At 45.4% G+C, this 24,422-nt stretch overlaps 9 protein-coding genes across 9 annotated transcripts; 6 read left to right on the forward strand and 3 right to left on the reverse strand.

Annotated features, from left to right (window-relative positions):
* The first annotated feature begins 1,835 nt into the window (after positions 1–1,835).
* On the forward strand, positions 1,836–2,490 carry LOC6607020. The gene has a single exon (XM_002031773.2). It carries the CDS (start codon positions 1,940–1,942, stop codon positions 2,417–2,419), a length of 480 nt encoding a protein of 159 aa, XP_002031809.1. The 5' UTR covers positions 1,836–1,939; the 3' UTR covers positions 2,420–2,490.
* Positions 2,491–4,264: 1,774 nt separating this feature from the next.
* Positions 4,265–5,028, forward strand: LOC6607021. Its single transcript, XM_032721834.1, has 2 exons — positions 4,265–4,548; positions 4,608–5,028. The coding sequence occupies exons 1-2, from the start codon at positions 4,456–4,458 to the stop codon at positions 4,920–4,922; spliced, it is 408 nt and encodes a 135-aa protein (XP_032577725.1). The 5' UTR covers positions 4,265–4,455; the 3' UTR covers positions 4,923–5,028.
* A 588-nt stretch (positions 5,029–5,616) lies between these two features.
* Positions 5,617–6,624, forward strand: LOC6607022 (elongation of very long chain fatty acids protein F). Its single transcript, XM_002031775.2, has 2 exons — positions 5,617–5,895; positions 5,962–6,624. The coding sequence occupies exons 1-2, from the start codon at positions 5,668–5,670 to the stop codon at positions 6,526–6,528; spliced, it is 795 nt and encodes a 264-aa protein (XP_002031811.2). The 5' UTR covers positions 5,617–5,667; the 3' UTR covers positions 6,529–6,624.
* Positions 6,625–7,084: 460 nt separating this feature from the next.
* LOC6607023 (elongation of very long chain fatty acids protein F) lies at positions 7,085–8,098 on the forward strand. Its single transcript, XM_002031776.2, has 2 exons — positions 7,085–7,360; positions 7,427–8,098. Exons 1-2 carry the CDS (start codon positions 7,133–7,135, stop codon positions 8,009–8,011), a joined length of 813 nt encoding a protein of 270 aa, XP_002031812.1. The 5' UTR covers positions 7,085–7,132; the 3' UTR covers positions 8,012–8,098.
* A 381-nt stretch (positions 8,099–8,479) lies between these two features.
* On the forward strand, positions 8,480–9,512 carry LOC6607024 (elongation of very long chain fatty acids protein F). Its single transcript, XM_002031777.2, has 2 exons — positions 8,480–8,750; positions 8,823–9,512. The coding sequence occupies exons 1-2, from the start codon at positions 8,535–8,537 to the stop codon at positions 9,393–9,395; spliced, it is 789 nt and encodes a 262-aa protein (XP_002031813.1). The 5' UTR covers positions 8,480–8,534; the 3' UTR covers positions 9,396–9,512.
* An 869-nt stretch (positions 9,513–10,381) lies between these two features.
* Positions 10,382–11,317, reverse strand: LOC6607025 (elongation of very long chain fatty acids protein F). Its single transcript, XM_002031778.2, has 2 exons — positions 11,063–11,317; positions 10,382–10,997 (listed from the first exon to the last, which is right to left on the reverse strand). Exons 1-2 carry the CDS (start codon positions 11,261–11,263, stop codon positions 10,422–10,424), a joined length of 777 nt encoding a protein of 258 aa, XP_002031814.1. The 5' UTR covers positions 11,264–11,317; the 3' UTR covers positions 10,382–10,421.
* Positions 11,318–11,765: 448 nt separating this feature from the next.
* LOC6607026 (elongation of very long chain fatty acids protein F) lies at positions 11,766–12,903 on the reverse strand. The gene is made up of 2 exons (XM_002031779.2): positions 12,637–12,903; positions 11,766–12,436 (listed from the first exon to the last, which is right to left on the reverse strand). Exons 1-2 carry the CDS (start codon positions 12,859–12,861, stop codon positions 11,864–11,866), a joined length of 798 nt encoding a protein of 265 aa, XP_002031815.1. The 5' UTR covers positions 12,862–12,903; the 3' UTR covers positions 11,766–11,863.
* A 3,376-nt stretch (positions 12,904–16,279) lies between these two features.
* On the forward strand, positions 16,280–22,110 carry LOC6607027 (F-box only protein 11). The gene is made up of 4 exons (XM_002031780.2): positions 16,280–19,124; positions 19,226–19,406; positions 19,469–20,543; positions 20,620–22,110. Exons 1-4 carry the CDS (start codon positions 16,959–16,961, stop codon positions 20,747–20,749), a joined length of 3,552 nt encoding a protein of 1,183 aa, XP_002031816.1. The 5' UTR covers positions 16,280–16,958; the 3' UTR covers positions 20,750–22,110.
* Positions 22,111–22,166: 56 nt separating this feature from the next.
* LOC6607028 (L-asparaginase) lies at positions 22,167–24,261 on the reverse strand. The gene is made up of 3 exons (XM_002031781.2): positions 24,042–24,261; positions 23,766–23,989; positions 22,167–23,704 (listed from the first exon to the last, which is right to left on the reverse strand). The coding sequence occupies exons 1-3, from the start codon at positions 24,133–24,135 to the stop codon at positions 22,208–22,210; spliced, it is 1,815 nt and encodes a 604-aa protein (XP_002031817.1). The 5' UTR covers positions 24,136–24,261; the 3' UTR covers positions 22,167–22,207.
* Positions 24,262–24,422: the final 161 nt, after the last annotated feature.

The raw sequence follows: 24,422 nt of genomic DNA on the forward strand, positions 1-24,422 counted from the left end.
GATAAAGTTTTCTAAGAACATCGAGAACTTTTTTCCACCAGTATATCCTTCCCGCGCAGAATTTTGTTTCTGTGCTCATTTCCCCGCCTTATGGGAAAGTTCATCCGCACATCCTTGCCACCAGATGATGTTTACAGTTGAGCTGCAGCATTGGCAAACACAATCTCCATGCCACAATCCCTCGTTGCCCCCACTCCACTGATTTTCCATCGCCTGGTGCGTTTGTTGTGTTCGCGTATGGGAAAAAAGGAACTGCCGTGGTTTCTGCCAGATACCAGAAGCCAGGAACGAAGAAACCAGGATCCAGCAAACAGCAGCCACAGCCTTCGATTCAAGTTGTATGCCCTACGCAACCCGAAAACTGAGTTAGCCCAACTCTGCGGTCGGTTCTCTGTGCTGGAATACTAAAAACATATTGGGTGGGAAAAAGTTTAGGGTGGGAAAGGGAACGATGTCATAACCGTAAGCCCCAGTTGATCCTTCATCGATTAGTGGGGCAGGAAGCGAGTCCCTCATACCGGAAGCTGCCACAAAGTTGCGAGCACAAATCGCTACAAGAACGCAGCTCCCGGGCTACGCGTTTCCTCAACAGGTAACTAGTAGCCAGTGGAAACCTCGTATACACTTGGATACATCAAATATCTAACCTTAAGCTAAAGAAATGGTCTAGATAAATTGAAATATTTGGTATAATCCTAATTTCATTTAAATATCTGTAGTATTGAGTTGTGTTACATTTTAATGAACTCATATGAAGACATTGTACCCTGGCCACCAGTGAATACCGTATCCCAGCGATTGATGGCTCGAAAATGCGCAAATTGGAAGGAAGGGCTCCACTTGGCGGAGCAATTGAGAGAACAACGAGCTTAACAAGCTGCCAGAGCACCGGGGGCGCTTTTTGTTTCCAACTGTCCTGGCTGCTCCTCCTCCACCTGCGCTGCGGATGAGGAGGAGCAAAGCGGCAGGTAGTTGGCACTTCAATTGAACACATTAATGTGTCACTTTCGTCGGATCCCGGAGCGAGTTTCGGTGCGTCGGCAATGCTATAAATCAACACCCACCCCGTCCATCGCCATGGAGAGCTATCGATTAGCCGGGCTCCAACCTTCGGATTGGAGGCGTCAGGCAAATGGCCTGGGCCAGGAGAGGGGCACGAGGATTGGGGGGCAGGCGGATTGAGTCATGAGGCGTGCTGCTGCAGTGAGTGCGACCACCAAAACCTGGACAGGTAGTTCTCCTCGCACCGTGGGCCTAAAATTTATGAACTTGACTTTCGGTTAGCTAACAGCCATCAGCCGGCAAATGGAGACCCCTCCATCCGGCCCAGGCCCGCTCGTCATTGGTTCCGGCCAGACACGAACGGGTATGAAAAGGTTCGCATGACTGCAGGAAATTACCATAATTTCAATTTAAGAAATTAAACGAATTCCGTTCTGAGCTGGAGGAAAAAAAGAGAGCAGCGACGACCGTCAAAAGAGTTAAGGTTTAAGGAGTCCTTGCTGTGGGAGCTGCAGATTTGTACAGCTCATAAATGTGGATGAATTCACCTGACAAAGTGGGTGGAAAACCACTTGCTGGCGGGAGCAACTTTTTTATTTCATTTATTTGATGGGGAATGCATTGAATTTGTATTTACACAATAATTGCACTGCGTCACTTTAACATATAGTATATATCCCTAAATTACTATAAAAAATACAACCGTGCCAAAAATATATTTTAACGGTCGATCAAGTTTTTGATTTGAATTCAAAAACAATTGGCACATAAATTCCAATAAGAATCCATTGTAAAGGTGTTAACCCTATTTTTAGAGATTTATTATCGAACCTTTTTGAGGTTAGGCAGAAAAGTGGCACGCTCACAAGACTATCGAGTGACAGAGCACATTTCCAAGGGAGTTGCATTTGCTAAAGATATTCCAGTGACTGACACAATGGACCCACTCCGCCGCAATCCTCTTCTGGAAATTACCAAATGTGAGATGTGCTTCAGATTGGTGTACCATTTCCCGACTGGCCTGTGTGCCCGATGCTTCACTGTTTGGGCCGGAAAGAAACCAATGGACCGACTGAGACTGACCGTCGACCAATCGAAGGCTCTCCTTGTGAGCTTTGCTCGCCGTTCGGTTGCCCAGGATAAGAGCCAAATGGACCCCACGTTCCAACGCGTGATTGCGGAGGTGAGGTTGCAGCGCCAACAGAAAATGGAGCTGTTCCAAAAGATTCGCCAGCAGTTCCAGCTCTCCGTACTCACCGGTCCCTTCTTCGACAAGAATCCCAAATACGAAGTCAATGAAGACTATTGGAATGTGCCGGATATCGTGGATGAAGACATGGTGAAGTTTCAGCACAATATCGACCTGCTTGCAGATATACCCACCGTTTCTTCAGAAAATAGAAAAGAAAATTTGTAGCTGCTATCCACTTTTAATGCAAATGAAAGTACAAATATTTCTTAGAAATATACATACATACATTTTGATAACGTGATATAATAAAGTAATTATATACCTTTTGGTAAATTGTAAACTATTTTCTATGTTTTTCTTAGCAGAATAACTACTGATGTTTAGGCAATTTAAAATGTGCATAACTTAACATGTTTTAAATTTAGAAATTGTCCAAATACTGACAGCTGTTTGTGTTTATGATTATGTGATAATGGGCCATTACCAATTTGACAAAAGGTCAATTGCTGGCCAGGGAATCGTGGAAAGGATTGAATCGGATGCCTTGTAATTGGCACTCTTAGCCGGTGTAATAAATTACCCAAAATCCGGGCAGCGACCAAGTCGAATCCAATTGAGCAAATGTGATTGCCAGGTCATCATTACCATCGTCCATCGTCCATTGCCCATCAGATATCAAGCTCCGACTGTCTCCGGGGGCTCATGGGCATTTTGCTAATGAAAATGTTTATTCAAATTTACGTCAATGGATGTGTTTACACGAATGACCATCAATCTACATAAATAAACGCAAGTGCTGGGCGAGAGAGTAGTATGTAGTATGGGTGCATGTGGCATGGAATGTCGCACAGTGTATTGTTCTTGGCTCGGCATTGTTCAACAATTTGTTTAATGAGAAAACTAATAAATCAAATGCGCCGTCAATTACAATCGAATTTATTCCGGGAAGTCCAGGGCAAGGGATCCACTTGTATTGTGGATCAATAGATCGATTTCTTTATTGATGGAGTCGTTTGGGGTACAGTCGTCCTATGTACAAAATTATATATAATATTAAACAAATGTTTTATAACATAGTAAAATTCAATAAGAATTACCTTGTCTTACTTCACATCTTGGTAACCACTTGCTCATCCTGAACAGCCTCCTGGCCCAAATGATGTGATTTGATGGCTTAAATACCAGATGGCCAAAGTCCAAGAGTCTGCGAATGTCGCCGCATCCTGCTAAGTGGCAGGATGAGAGGCCAGACGGAGAGGACATTAGTCAAGTGCAACAGCTTTCAAATAAACATAAATTGAGGATGCTGCGCTGCGGCGGAGCACGGAGCACGAGGTGGCAGTGGGCAAACGTGGGGGCACTGGAAAGTGGAAATTGGTGAAAGTGGGGGAATCCCCGGGCAGGACCTTGCAACAGCAGCTCCAGCTCCTTTCAGCCGCCTGGTGTCGTAATTAAAGGCAGTCGCGCAATAACGAAGAGAAATGCCCGTTGCCAACGAGCGGAGGATGCGCTTCTAATTTATTTGTTTTCCTCACTTGACTTTTATTTACACGGGCATTGGCATGTGAGTGGCATGGAGTGGAACGGCCAGGAGGAGCGCGGCAGTTGGGTGACTCTTGGCTGCTTCTCGGGCGGCTTTCGAGGTGGTGGCGCAGCAGAAGAGCTATTGCAACATCCTGACGCCGTTTGTTACCTTTGTTTGTGAAAGTTCTCCGTGCGCGCCTTTTCGGGGCCAGGGCAAAGTGCCAAATTGGCCTGATGGCGTTAATGCGAATACGAGTCGAGACTAAACCAACGGCCAACCAACCAACCAACCAACCAACCAGGCCCACATCAAAGGTCGTTTACACAGGCTACAGGGTTCGGTATCAGCTCTCAACTTCGGATGCAGATGCTCTTGAAAACTGGGTGCAGTTGCCAAGCCAGCGCTATATATACCCACTGCCCCCACATCCACATTCATGTCCACTTTCCACTTTCCACTCACAATGCAATGCAAATCAAAGCACTTAAAAAGTTGAGCAATTTGGCAACGAATGCTAATGAATGTTGATAAAATTCCCAGGGATGCATTCGGATTTTTAAGTTTAAAGTCCTCAGCCCTGGCATATACATACATACATGAAATACCAAAATTAATTGGCTTATCGAAAATGGCCAAAACAATGCTGTCACTGCCAAAAAAACATTTAGCTGCACAAGGTCCTACTATTCGTCACGTGGTGCAACTTGCTTGATTATTATAGAAAATTAATTTAAAAATGGCACCTTTTTGCGCCTGTTCTATGTGCAACGTGAGAACCAGGAAGATGGCAAAGGATCCTGTGACCTTAAAGCTAATCTACGTGTGCCCAGTATGAAAGCCAGAGTGACTAGTTATGTGGAAATTGTAAACTCATGTTAAATTTTGCAGATTTGCTTTAAGAGCACGTTTCAGGAAAAAAAGCAGATTGAAGCTGAGAATCGTAAAAAGAATGAAGCTGCCAAGCAGGCGAAAATAAAAGGGATCACCTGCGAGGATAAAAGCGAAGGGATAGCCAAGAAAGCAGTTGATCTGGAAACTGAGAAGAAGGAACAGATGATGCGCCCTCTCCAAAGCTACAATCTGCGTGTAATCGATCCACCCAAGGTGCATCGGATTCCGAAGGTCACACCTTTACTCATGCAAACTGTGGTAATTAAGAATCGCAAGTATGTGGCTGTTAGTGAGACAGCCGACAACGAGTGATTTGTTCTTGGCCTGATTTTTCATTTTTATAAGCCAGCGACATTTCCATTTATCGAAGCGCTCAATAAAAAACACAACGAATTTGGTAGACTCCTTCCAAGTTGTTATCGACATAGTGAAATCTTTATGTACATTGTGTTAAAACCCACTATTGCATTTAAATAAGTGCACTAGATGCCGACACAACCCGTATTTAGTTCTAAATTTGTTTTGGCTGTTGCCACTTTTGTTGCACCGGATGTGCGTGATGTGGCGGTATTTGTTTGTGTCCCATTTTCGCATCCGCTTTGTATGGTAGTTGCTGCAGTTGCAGTTTGTCCACGCCCACTGCGTAACCCGATGCGATACGAAAATGGCCGCCCATCTTTTTGTAACGCTTGCGTTTCGCATGTGCGTGATTTTCGAACATTTCCCGGTAGCCCATTAAACTTTCAATGGAATTTCCATAATCATGTTTAAAGTTGCGAAGGTCCGTGGAAAGTTTTGCATTATTGGTATTGATTTAAAGCCAAGGGGAATCCAGTTTTCATGGATATTTTCACTGTCTGTCTCCTCAGGCTCTTCAAATTTATAGGGTATATAAACACAAATCATGCATCTGTCGCATGCTTCGAGTATTGGTAAACCCTACTTGTCGTACTTACGCCTAAATTAACATACTAATTAAGCGTGTTAATCGAAGCTTATAGACCACAATAAAATTAGTCGCGTTTCCAACTATCCACGGAAAGCACACACAATCGCAATGTTGGGTGATCTAGTGGACTTTTTGGGCAAGTCCCCACCCGATCCTGTGCGCCTGCCACTCCTAGCCAGCCACAAGCCCGTCCTAATGGTATTGGCCACCTATCTGCTCTTCGTGAAGATAGTGGGTCCAAAGATCATGCGGCATCGTAAGCCCTTTGACCTTCGCGGTCTGATAAAGGCCTACAACATCATGCAGATCGTGTACAATGTCATCATGTGCTTTTTTGTGAGTTTCCCCCCCAAAAAATATCAACCATCACGTATGGTTTATTATAGAAATCCCACTTTACAGGCTGTTCACTTTATGCTGGGACCCGGTGACTATAACTTTAGGTGCATCAAGAACCTGCCGCCGGATCATGAGTACAAGACCTGGGAGCGCTGGCTCACATACTCGTACTTCTTCAACAAGCTGCTCGATCTGCTGGAGACGGTCTTCTTTGTGCTGCGGAAGAAGGATCGCCAGATATCCTTCCTGCACGTCTTCCATCACATGTACATGCTGTACTTCAGCTTCATGTATCTGTACTACTACGGATACGGTGGCCATGGGTTCTTCATGTGCTTCTTCAACGTCGTCGTGCACATCATGATGTACAGCTACTACTATCAGTCGTCGCTCAATCGCGACTCAAAGGGCGATCTGTGGTGGAAGAAGTACATCACCATCGTTCAGCTCATCCAGTTCGGAATCGTTCTGGGGCACAGCATCTACACCCTGAAGCAACCGGACTGTCCATCTGCCCGCTTCTCGGCGACCTGTGCCGGCAGCATTTCCGTTGTGTTCATCATCTTATTTAGTAACTTCTATTTTCGTGCCTATATTCGACCCAAGAAAACGAAACAGAAAAACATCTAAGATAGAGCCAGTCATCAGATTTGTTCTGTGAAGCATTTAGATCTCTATTGAGAAACCTATTTTAATTTTAGAGTTAATAAAAAACATAAAGATGTATTTGAATTGTATATTTATTTAGTGGTAATGACTGATAGTCGGATGGATATTATGATGGAAAAAGTGGAAAAACACAAGCTACAAGCCCGAAATTGTATGCTATTTCTACGAAATTATAAATTTTATAATTTAAATATCAAAGTGTAGGTAGACTTCATTAGGAGTGACACGTGTAGAATTATATAACATCTATTGATCTTAGAATACGTTAAAGTTATTACGTCAAGAGGCATTAAAAACTGGACTGCATTAAAGATTGGACTACATTAAGAGCTATATACGAATGCCATTATTTTACCTTTCGTAACCAGGAGACCGCTATACCCTCTTATATGGTCGGCGTAATAGGTTTTGCTTACGTATGTAGGTATTTGTATAATAGAAGCTGACACTTAAATCAGCCTCGAAAACGAGCAGATTACCATTTCAGTTCTCGGCCGCAGTCCATTTAAATAATGTATATATCAGTCGCTGTTCCACCGACGTCGATAACACTTAGATATCCGACATGATTGCCCATATGCTGGACTTCCTGAATCGATCGCCGCCGGATCCTGTGCGTCTTCCCTTGACCGGCAGCCAGTGGCCCGTGCTGACCATCCTTGGAATCTACCTAGTGTTCATAAAACTTGTGGGTCCATGGTTTATGCAGAATCGAAAGCCCTACAATCTGGATAGCGCTATCAAGATCTACAACATCGTGCAGATCGCATACAATGTCATTATGCTAATCTTTGTAAGTAATTCTCTTAGTTTAACAAAAATATATTAATATTTATTATATTTATCTGCACATTTAAAGTGTGTGCACTTCATGCTGGGTCCTGGCAACTATAACTTCAGTTGCATCGCCAATCTGCCGTTGGATCATGAGTACAAGAACTGGGAGCGCTGGGTCAGCTACTCCTACTTCTTCAACAAGATCATGGATCTGCTGGAGACGGTGTTCTTTATACTCAGAAAGAAGTATCGCCAGATATCCTTCCTGCACGTCTTCCACCACGTATACATGGTGTACGTAAGCTTCTTGTACCTGTATTATTATGGATACGGCGGCCATGGGCTCTTCTTGGTCACCATCAACGTGGTGGTGCACACCATGATGTACACCTACTACTACCAATCCTCCCTCAATCGGAACTCGGGTGGCGATCTCTGGTGGAAGAAGTACATCACAGTCGTCCAGCTTGTCCAGTTCGTTATCGTATTCTCGCACAGCGTCTATATCCTCCGGCAAGCTGATTGCCAAACATCCCGATTATCGGCAACTTGGGGCTCACTGATCTCTGTAGTATTTATAATTCTATTCAGCAACTTTTACGTCCGCACCTACATTCTTCCCAAGAAAACCAACTCCCCGGGTGGGACGATGAGCAAACCTAATTAAGATATAATATCACTGTTCCTTATATTAATCAATGTCATTTTTAAATGCTTTTGGTATGACAAATAAATTTGTTTTATATGTATCATATATTATACATAGATATATATTATACATAGACCAATGGAATATATTTGTTGGTTTCCAGAACTTTCTATTCACTGGACTGCTATTGAATACTATTAAATATGCAAAACACCCTTTTAATTGGGTCTCGCCAATTTTATATAAATGTAGAACACTTTTTTTTTGGATTGACAATAATGTCAAAAGGAACCATTTTCTAAATAATGGCTCTGCTGATTAAAAAAATGTGGAAAATAAAAACATAGTTGAACTTTTACTTATATTTAGCTCGATTTGCAAAGCTTTAAGTATTCAAGTTGAAGGTTGATAGTGGGTTAAACATACCGGAAATTTGCACTAATGTAATTAGCAAATACATAGGTATTAGTATATTGGCTATCGGGCAAGAAAGAAAGCACAGAAGGTAAAAGTCAAGTCATCCGGTAAGTCGTGCGCGAAAATGTTCGAGGTGTTCGATAAGCCCTTCGCCGATCCTGTCCAGCTGCCGCTGGCGGGCAGTATCCGCACCTCGGTGATCATCATCACGGTGTATCTACTGTTTGTGCTGAAGCTGGGCAGGAAGCTGATGGACAAGCATGAGGCACTCCAGCTGCGAGGTGTGCTCAAGTTCTACAACATCGGACAAGTCCTGTTCAATTCGGTGATTTTTGTGGGGGTACGTAAGTCAAAGGATATCGATGAACAGAGTTTTTCAATCGTTTTTAATGGACTTCTCCGTATTACCCAGGGCATCCACCTGTTATTCGTGCTGAAGCCGTACAACCTGAACTGCATGCAGGTCCTGCCGCAGGATCATGAACTAAAGTCCACGGAAAGGACACTGTCGTACTTGTACCATCTGAACAAGGTGCTCGACCTGATGGACACCATATTCTTTGTGCTGCGCAAGAAGCAGCGCCAGATCACGTTCCTCCATGTGTTCCATCACGTCTTCATGGTCTTCACCTCGCACATGCTGATCCGGTTCTACGGTTTCGGTGGCCATGTCTTCCTGATCTGCATGTTCAATGTCCTGGTGCACATCGTCATGTACGGCTACTACTACGCCTCATCGCAGAGCGAGAATGTGCAGGAGAGCCTCTGGTGGAAGAAGTACCTCACCCTGGGCCAGCTGGTGCAGTTCCTCATGATGTTCCTGCACTGCATGTACACCTACTTCCAGCCCAACTGCTCGGCGTCGCGGGGTGTCATCTACGTCATAAGTTCGGCCAGCGCCTTCATGTTTCTGATGTTCACCAAGTTCTACATAAAGACCTACATTCGACCGAAAGAGGTCAAGTCCAAGGGCAAGGTAAACTGAATGCATCTGCTACACTGTGATCAAAAACTGGTAATTCGTGTGTGCACAACTATTGGGGTGCATAGGATTGAAGATTGTCTTTCCAACTTTCATAAATAATTTTTATAAAATTCCCAACTTCGATCCTGTTTTTTATTATTATTTAAATTTAATTTGAATTATAATATGACACATCATAAGTTTTTCTGAGTGTACTCGACAATTTGCATATGCGCCGTTTGAATAATAGATGAATTCAAATGCATCGACAGTTAATTCAAATGCAGTCGAGAAGGTCAAGGAGTTGGACTCCGTCCGGAATAAATCCCACCGGCCACATCTCGACAACTCGTGGTTTCCATTGCCGAATCGAGGGGATTCCCCTTGCACGTGATCTGCATGCTCCGCAGAACTTGGACCGAGCACGTCTCTGGACATTCCATGCTGCTTTTAATTAGAATATTAGGAACGGGCCTGGACCTGGGCACCAGCACCGGCGATTTATGGCACCGGAAGGGTCACCCGTGGCCGGCCGTATTTGCATAGGAATCGCATGCGGCGAATCAGAGTCAAAGTGCCAGCTGAATAATTGCGGCCATGCGGCAACATTAAAGCGAAGCCGCAGCCAAGTGCAGTGGCTCCTGGCTGGGCACTGGCTTTTCGGGTCCTTCGTCCTTAGCCCATCGTCCTTCGTCCTTCCTTGGCCCCCGGAAAGGGGGCCTCCAACTAGCCGAGCCACCGAGCGTGCTGAGTAATTGCCGTTTTAAATGACATTAAACGTGCATTGTGCAGTTCCCTTAGCAGTCGCATGCCTGCGTTCCCCCTTTTGGCATTCGATTTTTAGCTATTTTTATATCTACCCTTTGCATGACAGTGTTGAGACTGCCTTAAAAATAGTTTGACTCAAAGAAAGAATTTTTTCAAATTTATTTAACCTATAAAATATTTAAAATATTCAAAAATAGGCTATTGTTGTTTTGGCAATCAATTTGGCTGTGTACTCATGATTTCGTTTCAATTTAGTTAATTTTTTTAATCTCAAAGATTTTAATGAATAGCTGACTGTTTAGATGACTTCTTTCCTGGCTTTATATAGTTTTGAAAATAAAATTGGCTAAATATCACTGCAAAGAACGCTGACAGCGATCCGCATCCGTAGGTCAAAGGTCTGTTGACTGCGCAGTCTGGCTGTGCCAGCGTGATGGTACAGTGGAGCAGGATTATGCCGAACTGAACCAGCTGGGCAATGGTGATGTACTTCTTCCACCAGAGACTTCGCTGCAGCTCCTGGCTGATCGAGGATAGGTAGTAGTAGGCGTACATAATCACATGGACGGCGGTGTTTAGCAGGCACTGTGGAAAGGCAACACCACCGTAGCCGTGGAAGTAGTAGTACAGATATCCCAGAAATGCCATCGCAAAATGATGGAAGACGTGCAGGAAGGATATCTGTCTGTCCTTCTTGCGGAGCACGAAGAATATCGTTTCCACAAGGTCCACGAATTTGTTCAGCATGTACAAAATGCAAATCAAACGCTCTCTATCCTTGTATTTGTGATCCATCGGCAGGCTGACAATACAGCTGATTTGGTAGGCTTTCAGCACAAACAGGAAGTGAATTCCCTGAAAAAGTAGCATCCTGCCATCAGAACCTGCAGAAGTCCAGAAGCTCCAGTTCAAATACTTACTAAAACGAGTATTAGACCGTTGTAAAGGATCTGGAATATGTTGTAGACCCTGATGACGCCACTCAAATGGAAGGGTTTACGGTTCTCCATGATTTTGGGGCCCAGCTTGAGCACAAACAGCAGATAGCCACTCAACGTGACCATGGGGACCCATGGATCGCTGAAAACGGGTATCTTTACAGGATCTATCGGAGCGAACATGGCGAATCTAATCGAGTTGCGCGATCGATAGTGTCTAAATCCAACTTAGAAATTCGGCTCTCCACCTTAAGTGGCACAGAATGAACTGAATTTTTTGGAGAATTAAATTATACCACGGTACCACCAATTCGAGCTATGTATATGCAAAGGTCATTTTGTAGGTTCCCCAAGCGGACTTATTGTAAGACTTATTCCTTGTATCTCTTGAGCTGTTACATTGTATGAAATGATATGGCTGTATATAGTTATAGTTATAGAGCTGCATTTCAATCGGCAATACAAAGTGGGAACTGTACTGAAACAAATTGTTATAATGGTTCTATAAATGGAGCATTTGCATTCGTATGCCGTAGTGTGCATTTTAAATGGGAATTTGGGAAGCGCTCTATCCACGCTTTGATTTTTAAGTGCCGCACCTCGTGGATATGCTAAGTGACTGCAAGATATTAAAAGACTAGCGAGTAACTTGGCCAGGGCTAGTGCTTAGATAGCTGTGGATACGGCGGTTAGTAGAGTCTTGGTGCTGAGTGCTCCAATGCTAGTTTATTAGTAACTCGGTATCGCGAAACACACACAATCATAATCAAAGGATTTGCGGCCTCAATCGGATTTCAACGCGCGCTTCTGTTTGCTTCCATTAAGTATATAGTTGTGAATGTAGAAGTTGGCAAACATCAGGATGAAGGTCGTCGAAACGAACATGCCAGAATATATCACAGTTCGCGAGGCATTGCAATTGGGCTGCATCAGGGTGTAGCTGAAGTTCGCCAGCACCAGGAGGAACTGCACCAGCTGGACAATGGTGATGTACTTCTTCCACCGACTCGTCTGCACATCCTTGCTGACGGAGGACAGGTAGTAGTAGGCGTACATGATCACATGGACCGCCACATTGAGCAGGCACAATGGGAAGAGAGTGCCTCCATAGCCGTTGAAGGTGATGTGCAGGTAACCGCCGAAGGACATCACCAGGTGGTGGAAGACGTGCAGGAAGGATATCTGGCGATGCTTCTTGCGCAGCACAAAGAACACAGTCTCCAGCAGATCGATGAACTTGTTGAAGAAGTACGAGTAGGTCAGCCATCTTTCCCGGCTCTTCAGCTCGTGATCCAGCGGCAGTCTGGTGATGCATCGCAGGTCGTAGGCCCTCAGGACGAACAAAAAGTGAAGACCCTGGAAGCAAAGGATGTGGTAAGTACAGAACAAAGTCTATATCTATATGTTATGTTATAATATCTATGTTAATTTACCTTTATATACTGATAGCTTATGCATTTTTTATAACGATAATTCATTAAGTTCTCGGATATTTATGTCACATTAATGATTATGCAGAACGGTGACCTATGACCGTCTGGGTTCTATATACATACCGCTATCAGAACAACGCCGTTGTAGACGATCTGCATAATGTTGTATGCCCTGATGACTCCACGTAGATCGTAGGGCTTTCGGTTCTCCATGAACTTCCTGCCCAACTTCAAGACGAACAGCAGATAGAGCGAAACGATGGTCAGCGATGGCCATGGACTTCCGATGAGTGGCAGGCGGACAGGATCCTCCGAAATGATCAGGGTTCCATTGAGTAAGTCGGCCATTCTGAACGAAAATCTAAAGTCGATCCGCTTCCACTCGAGCTAATGTTTCACTGGCAACTAATCAGAGTTCAGTCTTTTATGCTCAACCAAATGCGCTTCGATTGAATTAAAGAAGAGCGGCATTAACATAAATTCTAATTTTGCACTTGCTCAGTACACACAGTACTCAGAGTATATATACTATACTATAGACAATTCTTAAGCCTGAGTGGCAATAAGACAATATTTGTGTTTTTCTTTTTTTTAACCAGAAACACTTAGCCGTTTTTTTCCACCCAGTATAACTATTTCAACTTTTATGACAAAAGTTCAAGTTTCGCGCTGCACTTGAACTGCAAATCGCCAGCATGGCAATAAAACATCGATTCTGCCGCTTGTAAATTGTTTTATACGCATTGTATTGTACCGAGTATGCACGTAGTGTTCACGCCACTGAGAATTCCAATTAAACAACTTTTGACATGGTGCATGGTGCATGGTGCACCATGGTGTGAATCTCTATAGCGGATATCTGGCAGTCGGAAAATTCTCGCCAGTTTTCCTTTTCACTTGGATTTTTTTTGTTGTCATGCATGCGAAGAAAAATGGGGGGAATTTCCACCCATAAGCCAAGTCATTTTCCACTAACTAACCGCGTGGAAAGTAGAATTACTTCTTATTAAGCAGCTGTGGCTGCGGTGGAAATGAAAATAATGACGGTGCTGGATGGGATGGGATGGGTCACCACTATATGTGGCAATTGGGAGGATTGGGTTCCCATATAAGGTGTGCTGTTGTGTGCCGGCCATTGCAAATTGAGTCATTTTTCATTCCGCACTGGATTACAGGGAATGTACGAAGGCGAGGGCGAGTGCAGCAAGGCCTCAATGTGTTACAATTTCATGGCCATAATTGGGTCACAGAAAGTGTCCTTTGAGCGCGGAATAAGCAGGATTATGGCGCTTCCAATTTCCCATTGTACTTTGAGCGGACAGGTGCATCAGGTGCGTGGAGGTGGCAAAAAGGTCGAAGACATAAAACCACAGCATTTATAATTCAAATGGTTCAACCTTTGTCTTGCACAAATGTGTGGCATTTTACACGCCTGCCACAAATTTCGTTGGCCAAACTGCGAAAGATACGCAAATTGCGTCTCATTATGGTTGAGTTAATATTTCATGGGCAATTTACCGAGATTGAAACCGACACACTTCAAAAACAGCGAGCATATATGTGTGTATATATGGCACACGCACTCGCGTTTAATTACGCTTGCCGATTTCCATTGGCACAGGACCTTCGGTTATTCCGTTCTTCATGCAATTTTAAACTCAATTAAAAGTTTTGCGCATTAGACATACACACTTGTGCCCGAAAGAGAGCTCCTGGAAATGTGATTAAGCCGGGCCCAAAAACTAGGTTGGCGAAGGGTGGTGGTGGTGGTGGTGGTTATGGTGCAGGGCACTCGCATTAGTTGTCATTAAAAATGTGAGCGATTCCATCTAAATGACTTGGCATATCCTGCTGCATGTCAGGCATGCAGCTCGGCACTCCGCCAGCGGACAGGTGGATTCAATTGGAGGCAACAGGCCCATTGACACACATTGATCCGCTCCTTGGTTGCAACTTCCCAAAAGAAATTCGTATGGAAAGGGAAATTTCTTAAAGGTAGCAGCTTCTAAATGAGTTGCACTTAAAATGGAAGCAAATATAGAAAATTCTTACATTTCAGGGGAATTTGAATTTAAGTTAGTATTGAGAAAAGTTTTAAAAGAACATGGTAGTCGTTATTATGTTCCACATACTATATTGTTTATACGACTTAATATCGCTGCAATAATAATTTAATTGTCCACTTTTGCCCTGCTTTCAGCTTGACCACAGGAAAATCCATTTGCTCAGTTTTTCCGTCGGCCTGAATCCGAAATGCGAAAACTGGCGGCTGCCTGAATAATGAAGGCAAATCGGAAAAGAGGCAAAACAGCAAAAAGTTAAATGCCTCTAATGACAGAAAATGAAGCAAATGACGAAAAATTGCGCAAAACAAAGGAGACAAATAATAATATGCGAAAATGGTTGACTCGAACGCTTCCACCCACCAGAGGCCACCGACCACCGCCCACTTGAGGCCACCACATCCACGTCCACATCCTCGAGAGCTCAAAGGAGAGGAGAGCACGCACCAGCGAAGATAGGAAGGTAACCGTGGGGGCCAAGTGAATTACCAACAACGGGCGAATCAAGAAAAGCATGTGCGCGGCATAATTACGAAGCAATTAGACGAAATTATTATTGAGGTCAGCGGCGAGGGGATGCCGGGGAGTACAGGACACCAGGCCCCCGAGAACATATGGACATAGTCAAGCCACCCACCCCCCCTTTTTGGTGGGCGTCGGACCAAAGGGATGCGTATGCCACTATCATTCACGCCGGGTGAGGGAATGGAAAGGAAGTAGGTCCTCTAAATGGGCACCACAAAGCGCAGACCAAAACAACACAACGTAGCTACAAGCTGGTTTAAGCGGCGAAAACCGGAAAAAATTACGGAAAACCACGAGAGGACGAGGACACACCGAATAGGTCGAGAAAAATATAAACAAATGCTTAACAAATCATTTTAGGGCAGCTGTATGGCTCAAGTTTCCACTATACAAGTTAACAAATACAGTAAAATCTAAGATTCACCCTTTTCAAATTGTTTATATATTGAGAGTGTCAAAGAATTATGCACAATTAAATTGAAACAAAAAAAAAAAAAATATATATATATATATATATATATATTTCTGATCTCTAATTAGTTTTATTTCAAAACTACCTGTGATTTTCGTAACTTTTGAGTTTAATAATTGGAATCCAGCTGGACAGCAAACTCCAAAGAGTGCTATTTATATAAAATATGCTTAACATTTGACACGTGCCTTTTGGCATTTGGGTCACAAGTTCAGTAACAGAAACATTTAAGTTCAATTTTCCATAGTCGATACAATCGCGTGTGCGAAGTTCAATGTTGAGCACTCGTTCAATGAAGCAGTCAAAACATGGCGCAAAACGGCAATGACAAGCAGGTGAACAATGAAACTTATACCTAAAGGGGGCGTGGCGCGGCCTTAATTGTCGATTTGCAGCAGCTAAAGTCCTTGGTTGCATGTTGGCTGTTTACCACGCGCTCCCAAAATCAGTGCTGCCTAATGCAAGCAATTTAAATCTATAAACTTTATTTGTTATTGCTATTGATAAGATCTATTCGGCGGAACGCGACAAAAGCATAAATTTAAATGTGGATTATAATTTAAAATAGACATGTAGAATTTGAATCCGCGCCCTAAATATATCAATCTTATCGATATTAAAATCGATTTCAAAAAAACGATGTTTAAAAATACCAAACGACTTTAAGGCGATGTCGTTTTTTTTCGTTTGCTAGCTGGTATTTACCATCAGTCGAGCAGCGGCCACACTGAACGCTAAAATTAAAACTCCGAGTATAGGTGGTTTTGCTCCTGAAATTTCGGAATAATAGTGTTCAATTGTGTCAAGTGCAAAAGCTATTGAATAGAACTTGCGTATTTGCATTGTGAAAAGTTTTTATTTGGGCCGCGAAATAAGCGAAAAGAAATCAGAGTGTCTGCTGCGAAGACGAATTAAAGGGGAGACGGAGTAACAATGAGTGAGCGAGACGGATCAGACCAGCGTGTGCGCTAGCGGTGCTCTTCTAACCAAATAAAACAAAACAAAGGAGAGACAAAGGATAGAAACCCCGAAAAAGGCACACTCGCACACACATACACATGCACTCGCTAGCAATAAGAAGAGCAGTCAGCAGACGGATTAACTTAAGCAAATGTAGCTAAATTAACAATCAATTAAAGGGTCCAAGGATATAGCCAGCCAATCCGAACCGATCGGTGGCACTCCACATCGAAAGCGAAGTGAGGGGAACGAGAGAAAGAGCGAAAAGTCGTCGCCAAATTGTGCATGTGCATGTGCCAGTGTGTGTATGCCAGTGTGAGTGTGTGTGCATATGGGGTTGGAAAACTGTGAAAACTCAAACGCAAAAGTCTTTGGGTCTGATTAACTCGCGGAAAACTTATCATCGCTGGGCAGGTGAAGCGAAGATGCCGAGCGCCTCATTCACATCATCGCGCACCTACGTGCGCCGCTCCCGCCGGAAAGGAGCCAACCGGATAGCGATGCCCAACCGGCCAACGGGCAACATAATGGACCCCATGCTTCAGCAGAACGTGACCGCCGCCGGTGTGGGAGCCAGTGCATCCGGTTCCAACAGCAGTGCCGCCGGTAGTTCCGGTGGTGGTGGCGTTGGCAACAACAACGCCAGCAGTAGCGGAAGCAGTGGCGCCACATCCACATCCGGATCTGCAGCGGCGGCAGCAGCAGCTGCCGGAGCTACTGCAGCAGGAGCCTCCAGTTCTGCAGAGTACTTTGACAGCGGCCAAGGAGCTAGTGGATCCAGCGGAGCAGCTTCGTCGGGCTTTTCTGGCAGCTTTTATAATGCCCTGCAAATGATGGACACCACTGAGAGTTCGGGCGCCGGCACCAGCCAGTCAACGCCACCGGCACTAGGAGCCTCTTCCTCCACCACCACTTCGAAGTCCACCTGCGCCACAGTCGGATCAAGTACGGCAAGCACGTCCGCCGCCGCAGCAGCTGCAGCCTCCGCTTCTGCCGGAAGTAGTCACCAGAGCCCGTACGACTTGCGCCGAAAGATCTCCGCCAGCAGCCACGAGCAGTGGCCCACCAGCTCATCTTCCGCCGTGGCAGCAGCTGCCGCAATACTCGTAGGACCATCGAGCAGCTCACCTCCGCTGGTTAATCCGGGTGCGTCGCCATCCAGCTCCTCATCGTCCTCCTCCTCTAGCTCGTCGTCTTCGTCCGCCTCGTCCTCGAGCTCCTCGTCCAATGTTCAGGCGCCCTCGACCAGCGCCACCTTTCCGGTGAACAATGCACCCACCACTGGAGCCACTCTGGCGCAGCCACCCAATGTACACAGTTCGGTGCCGCAACAGCATTGTGGAGCACTGCCGGTTGGCGCTGCCATCGAGGATAATAACTACATGCTGCCGGCGAGGAAAAGGTCTCGACGCCTCTACACACAAGGCGGAGAGATGGGACCGTCTGCGGGTGCCACAGGTGAAGCAGCCGGATCTGGAACAGCAGCGTCCGGCGGTGCAGGTTGTGCGCCCACGGCGGCCCAGTACCTTCAGTATGAATTGCCCGACGAGGTACTGCTGGCCATCTTCTCGTATCTTATAGAACAGGACCTATGCCGCCTAGCGCTCGTATGCAAGCGCTTTAACACCATTGCCAACGACACGGAGCTGTGGAAGCGACTCTATCAGTCTGTCTTTGAGTACGACCTGCCGCTCTTCAACCCGGAACTGTGCAAGTTCGTATTTGAGAAGCCGGAAGAGTCGGAGTATGCTAATCCGTGGAAAGAGAGCTTCCGCCAGTTGTACCGCGGTGTGCATGTGCGTCCCGGTTACCAGGAGCGTCGCAGCTCTGGCCGCAGTATTGTGTTCTTCAACACCATTCAGGCGGCTCTGGATTACCCAGAAGAGCGAGCGGCTGCAGGAGTTTTTGTGCCAGCCGGTGCAGGGGCCGGCAATGTGGTATCCGCCGGACTGTCCAACACAAGTGCGTCAGCAGGAGTCGGTGGTGCCAGCGTTAACGCACTGGTCAACATCTATGAGGAGCAAGTGGCTCCGACCGAGCATCCCGGACCATTGATATTCCTACATGCTGGTCATTACAAGGGGGAATATTTGTTCATCGACTCGGACGTGGCACTTGTTGGTGCAGCGTCTGGCAACGTTGCCGAATCAGTGATCCTGGAACGGGAGGCCGGATCCACTGTGATGTTTGTAGAGGGCGCCAAGTACGCCTACGTCGGTTACCTCACACTCAAGTTTTCGCCTGAAGTCACATCAACAGTATCGCATCACAAGCACTACTGCCTGGACATCGGCGAGAACTGCTCCCCAACTGTGGACAATTGCATCATTCGCTCTACCTCGGTGGTGGGCGCTGCCGTCTGTGTGGGTGGGGTCAACGCCAATCCCGTCATTCGAAACTGCGATATCAGCGACTGCGAAAATGTAGGTCTCTACGTCACTGACTACGCCCAGGGAACATACGAGCACAACGAGATCAGCCGGAACGCACTGGCGGGCATTTGGGTTAAGAACTTCGCCAGTCCGATTATGCGAGAGAACCACATACACCACGGTCGGGATGTGGGCATCTTTACCTTCGAAAATGGAATGGTGAGCTGAAGCTAATTGTATTAGCACAACTCATTGTAATTTATTTGGAATATAAAATTAACATAATGTTAACCATTTTAATGTTTGATATCTATTCTTAGGGCTACTTTGAGAAGAATGATATCCACAACAACCGCATAGCTGGCTTCGAGGTTAAGGCCGGAGCCAATCCTACCGTGGTCAAGTGTGAAATACATCATGGCCAAACGGGCGGCATTTATGTGCACGAGAACGGACTTGGTCAGTTCATAGAGAACCGCATTCATTCGAATAACTTTGCAGGTAAGCTAAAAAGCCAGGACTAGATCATTAATGGTATCTAACACACGCTTTTTGTCGTCAAGGTGTCTGGATAACCTCCAACAGCAATCCAACGATCCGCAAAAACGAGATCTACAACGGACACCAAGGAGGAGTGTACATCTTTGGCGAGGGTCGAGGTCTTATCGAACACAATAACATTTATGGAAATGCTCTGGCAGGGATTCAAATTCGCACCAATAGTGATCCCATAGTGCGGCACAACAAGATCCATCATGGCCAACACGGCGGCATATATGTACACGAGAAGGGTCAAGGGCTGATAGAGGAGAACGAGGTGTACTCCAACACACTGGCTGGCGTGTGGATCACCACTGGGAGCACTCCAGTATTGCGACGCAATCGAATACATTCGGGAAAGCAGGTGGGAGTCTACTTTTACGACAACGGGCATGGAAAGCTAGAGGACAATGACATATTCAACCACCTGTACTCGGGAGTGCAAATCCGCACGGGCAGCAATCCGGTAATACGCGGCAACAAGATCTGGGGCGGACAGAATGGTGGAGTACTGGTGTATAATGGTGGTCTGGGCTTGTTGGAACAGAATGAGATATTCGACAATGCCATGGCCGGTGTTTGGATTAAAACGGACTCCAATCCGACGCTAAAGCGCAACAAGATCTATGACGGTCGTGATGGCGGCATCTGCATTTTCAACGGCGGCAAGGGCATCCTTGAGGAAAACGACATATTCCGCAACACACAGGCCGGAGTACTCATCTCGACACAATCGCACCCAATCCTGCGACGGAATCGCATTTACGATGGCCAGGCGGCGGGCGTGGAGATAACCAACAATGCCACCGCCACGCTTGAGCATAATCAGATATTCAAGAACAAGTTCGGTGGGCTGTGCCTAGCCAGCGGCGTTCAGCCCATAACGCGGGGCAACAACATCTTCAACAACGAGGACGAGGTGGAGAAGGCCGTATCCAGCGGGCAGTGCCTGTACAAGATTAGCAGCTACACCTCCTTTCCCATGCACGACTTCTACCGCTGTCAGACCTGCAACACAACCGACCGCAACGCCATATGCGTCAATTGCATTAAGAATTGTCATGCTGGCCATGACGTCGAGTTTATACGACACGATCGGTAAGTGCGCAGCGAAGAACTAATGCATTGTATTTTTATATTTTATTAATATTATATATTTGTTTATATCTTGCAGTTTCTTTTGCGACTGCGGTGCTGGCACCCTGTCCAATCAGTGTCAACTGCAGGGCGAACCCACTCAGGACACGGACACACTCTACGACTCGGCAGCCCCCATGGAATCACACACACTGATGGTCAACTAGAGTACCCACAACGGCAGCTAATCCGCGGTTCCAACTATAGCTATATCTTAAGTCGTTAAGGCCAAGCTCTCAAATCTCTCGCACATCTCACGCGTTGCTGTAAATATTCGAAAGAAACCCAAACCCAACAAGCAAAACAAAAAACTATACACAATACAATTAATTGTATGTAAATAATAACTAATTATTCTTGCGTTCAAAATTTTACTCAATGTGCAATTTAGTTTAACACGAACTCACACGCAAAGTTTTCACTTTTTAACTGAGCATGGTACGGATAAATCAATGCAAAAACCACAGAAACTTTTCCCATTTATGTCACAACGAATGAACAACAACTAAAAAGGAGCAACACCTTTAATACACAATGCATTTGTTTGTACGTCGAAATGTAAACGAAGGAGGAGCAAAAGAGCCCTCTCAAAAACCCAGTGAAGAACAATTTTGTAATGTAGATTAGTAGAGATTTTAAAAGTACATCAATTAACATAAACTACTTGTAGCCATAAGATATATTCATAAGCGATATACACATACACAGGCGAACCGAGTAAGATGCCCCCTGACTAACAACAATTCGAAGAAAGCAATTCTAAGTATTAACAACAAACTAGATTAGCGGCAGCAAATGCTTCAGCAAACTAACCTATGAATTTACGAGTATAGTAAACACATAACATAATTATACAGCAGCACACTATAAATATATATATTCATATATATTCATGAGAATTCTACGGATGCAGCACACGGACAGGATACAAAATCAAAAGCCTTTTACCAAGCGTAAAATACCAAGCAATATTTCATGTCTAAATGTTGTAGAACAAATTTGTAGCTCAAACTTAAACGAGAAATAGAAACAAGCCATGTGTCATTTTAGTCCAGTAAGTTGATGAAAAGTTTAGTATTTAGTTTGTCTTCGGGCCGAGTATTCGAATTATGCGAATCATTTTTATAATTTAAGTCTGTAGTAGCCTAGATGTAAGTGAACGCAAACCCCATAACTATGGCATAGATGACATTATCCGATAACTGCGTGTGTGAATTAAGTATTTTGTTTTTATTGCCTTACATTTTATGTATATTTGTTTGCCCGTGTTTTCCGCAACGGTTCACCTTCGTAGGCCATTTATTGCTGTACGGATCAAATAACCACATAAATACTGCATACTATATTCTATATTCAACTATATGAAATATACGAACATCCGATTGTATTGTTTTACTAACAAAAATTTAAGTGCGTCCTCGACGTGCGACTATACTATGTAGAAATTGATTTTAATGTGTTACCTATGCAAGCTAATAACGTCGCCCTTGACTTGGACAAACAACTAAATATACATACTTATATTATATACACAAGGTATAAGCTAATATTTGAAATTTGACAAAAAAAAAATAAGAAAAGAGGTTGAGTTACGTTTTTAATTTGGAATTTAGATAATAGTGCTTCTATTGCGTGCAGGAACACGGATCTTGCTTGGCCAACTCCTTCTCCTTGAACCGCATCAGGGTCAGGATGTGGGCATGATTGGCAGCCTTGGCGTAGTCGATTGGCGACATGCCCAGCTCATCCTTGATGTAGGGATTCTCGTAGTGCGGCAGCAGATAGTCCACCACCTCGTGATTGCCCAACTGGCAGGCGTAGTGCAGAGCCGTTCGTCCAGTCCGATCGGCCAGCGTGAGATTGGCTCCGGCCAGCCGAAATGACTCCAATCGCTTGATCTTGCCCCGTTCGGTAAGGGCACGCAGTAGCTCCGCCTGGACCAGCGGCTGATCGTTTAGCTTGGCACCGTTCTTGAGCAGCGCCTTGATTATATCATGGTTGTCCGTGTCGATGGCCTCGTGCAATGGCGTGCGGTTGAATCGATCGTGGACATTTACCGGACAACCGGCGGAAATCAGGAAGCAAACACAGTTCAGTTTGCCCAGGAAGCAGGCCAGGTGCATGGCGGAGCGACCATCGCAGTTGGTGTCGCACAGATTGGCGCCGTACTGCTTGAGATCTCCCAACTTGTGGACATCACCTTCGGTGACCGCGGCCGCCACCAAAGCGGGATAGAATGTGGCGCACATCTGCTGCCGTTCCATCGCCGTCGACATGTGCAATGTGCGGGCCACGCCCTCGATCAGATCAATATCGTTAATCTTGGCAACCTTATTGGTGGTCAGCTCGCCGCGCAAACTTAGTAGCATCACCTTCTTCTTGTTGGGAATGTCCCACTCCGGCTTGGACAGCACATAGGCCAGCTTGGTAAAGGCGGCCTCCTGAGTCATATCGTAGCCGGGAATTACGCCCACTTCCATCAGGCCCTGGCTTGTCTCGTAAATGTTGGCCACCATGCCCGCCGAGCACTGCGTGATGTTGACAATAATAACGCCTCTGTGAACCGCCTCCCTCAGTTCGTCCATCAAGTCCTCACGATTAACCGGAAAATTGCCGGCTCCAAAGGTCTGGAGGACCACACCTTTCGTTGGCTCCTTCAGGATTGCCTGGACCACACTGGCACTCATTCCCGGGTAAATTCGCAGCAGCGCCACGTTCTTTTCGAGTTCCGAATGAAGTGAAAATGGTTTAATATTGCACGGTCGAAAGATTTGGCGGCTGTTTATCTCAATGTTGACACTCGCCCGACCCAATGGGGCAAAATTTGGTGAGTCCAGTGCGTGAAAGGAGTCGGAACTGAGCTTCGTGGAGCGACAGCCACGTAGAATCTTGTTGCCGAAGAATACCAGCACCTCGGGTATATTGTAATTGCCTGCTATGAGAAGTGCGCCCAAGAAGTTTTCCCGCCCATCGCTGCGGGCTTCAAAGATCGGAATCTGTGCCCCAGTGAATACCACGGGTTTGTTCAGGCTCTCCAGCATGAACGCCAGTGCCGAGGCGGAGTATGCTAAGGTATCCGTTCCATGGAGGATCACAAAGCCGTCGTAGGACTTGTATGTCTTCTGCGCAAAAAATTAATAGCATATTTTAGATTAACATAATAATCCTAGAGGCTCAACTTACTCCCACTTCGTTGGCAATGCGCTTCCAGTCGCAGAAGCCCATGCAGCTGGAGTCCATAAGTGGGCAGAACTCAATCAAATCGTAAAGGACTCTATACGGAGCTCCAGACACTGCGGGTAGCACCATCATGGGACCATCATTATCCTTGCTGGTGTAATTCCTGTCGTGGCAGCTGGGAAACTCTTGAAGCTGCCGAGCCAGCACCTTGGGCTCGGTGTGCAGTACTGATGGGAAACGATTGATTGGTACAAGGACTAGACCCATCGATATACCCACCTCCGGACTCGTTGCGGATCATTCCGATGGTTCCACCCACGTAGATGACATGAACGCGAGCCTCCTTCTTCAAGCAACCGCACCTCGCCGGCATTTTGGGCTATTTCGAAATTTTGAGTGGTGTCCGAAACTAAACTAAAGCGTAGTTCCAAAGGCTCAGAGTGTGACAGTAAGATCCATGAGCTTTTTGTTTTGATGCTTAATTCATGGCATAACTTTAAAATATTTTCAAATTTGCCACCAAGAGAAATAAACCGTTGCTTGAGGAAAGGGTGGTATGACCGTATTGCATGGGAATTTAATCGAGAGTTAGAGATGGCCACTGCTTCAACAAGAATAACGTTTATAACTGTGGAAGTGCCCAAAATAAGTTTATTTCTA

The sequence above is a fragment of the Drosophila sechellia genome, chromosome 3R (assembly GCF_004382195.2).
Source record: "Drosophila sechellia strain sech25 chromosome 3R, ASM438219v1, whole genome shotgun sequence".
Classification (NCBI taxonomy): Eukaryota; Metazoa; Arthropoda; class Insecta; order Diptera; family Drosophilidae; genus Drosophila; species Drosophila sechellia.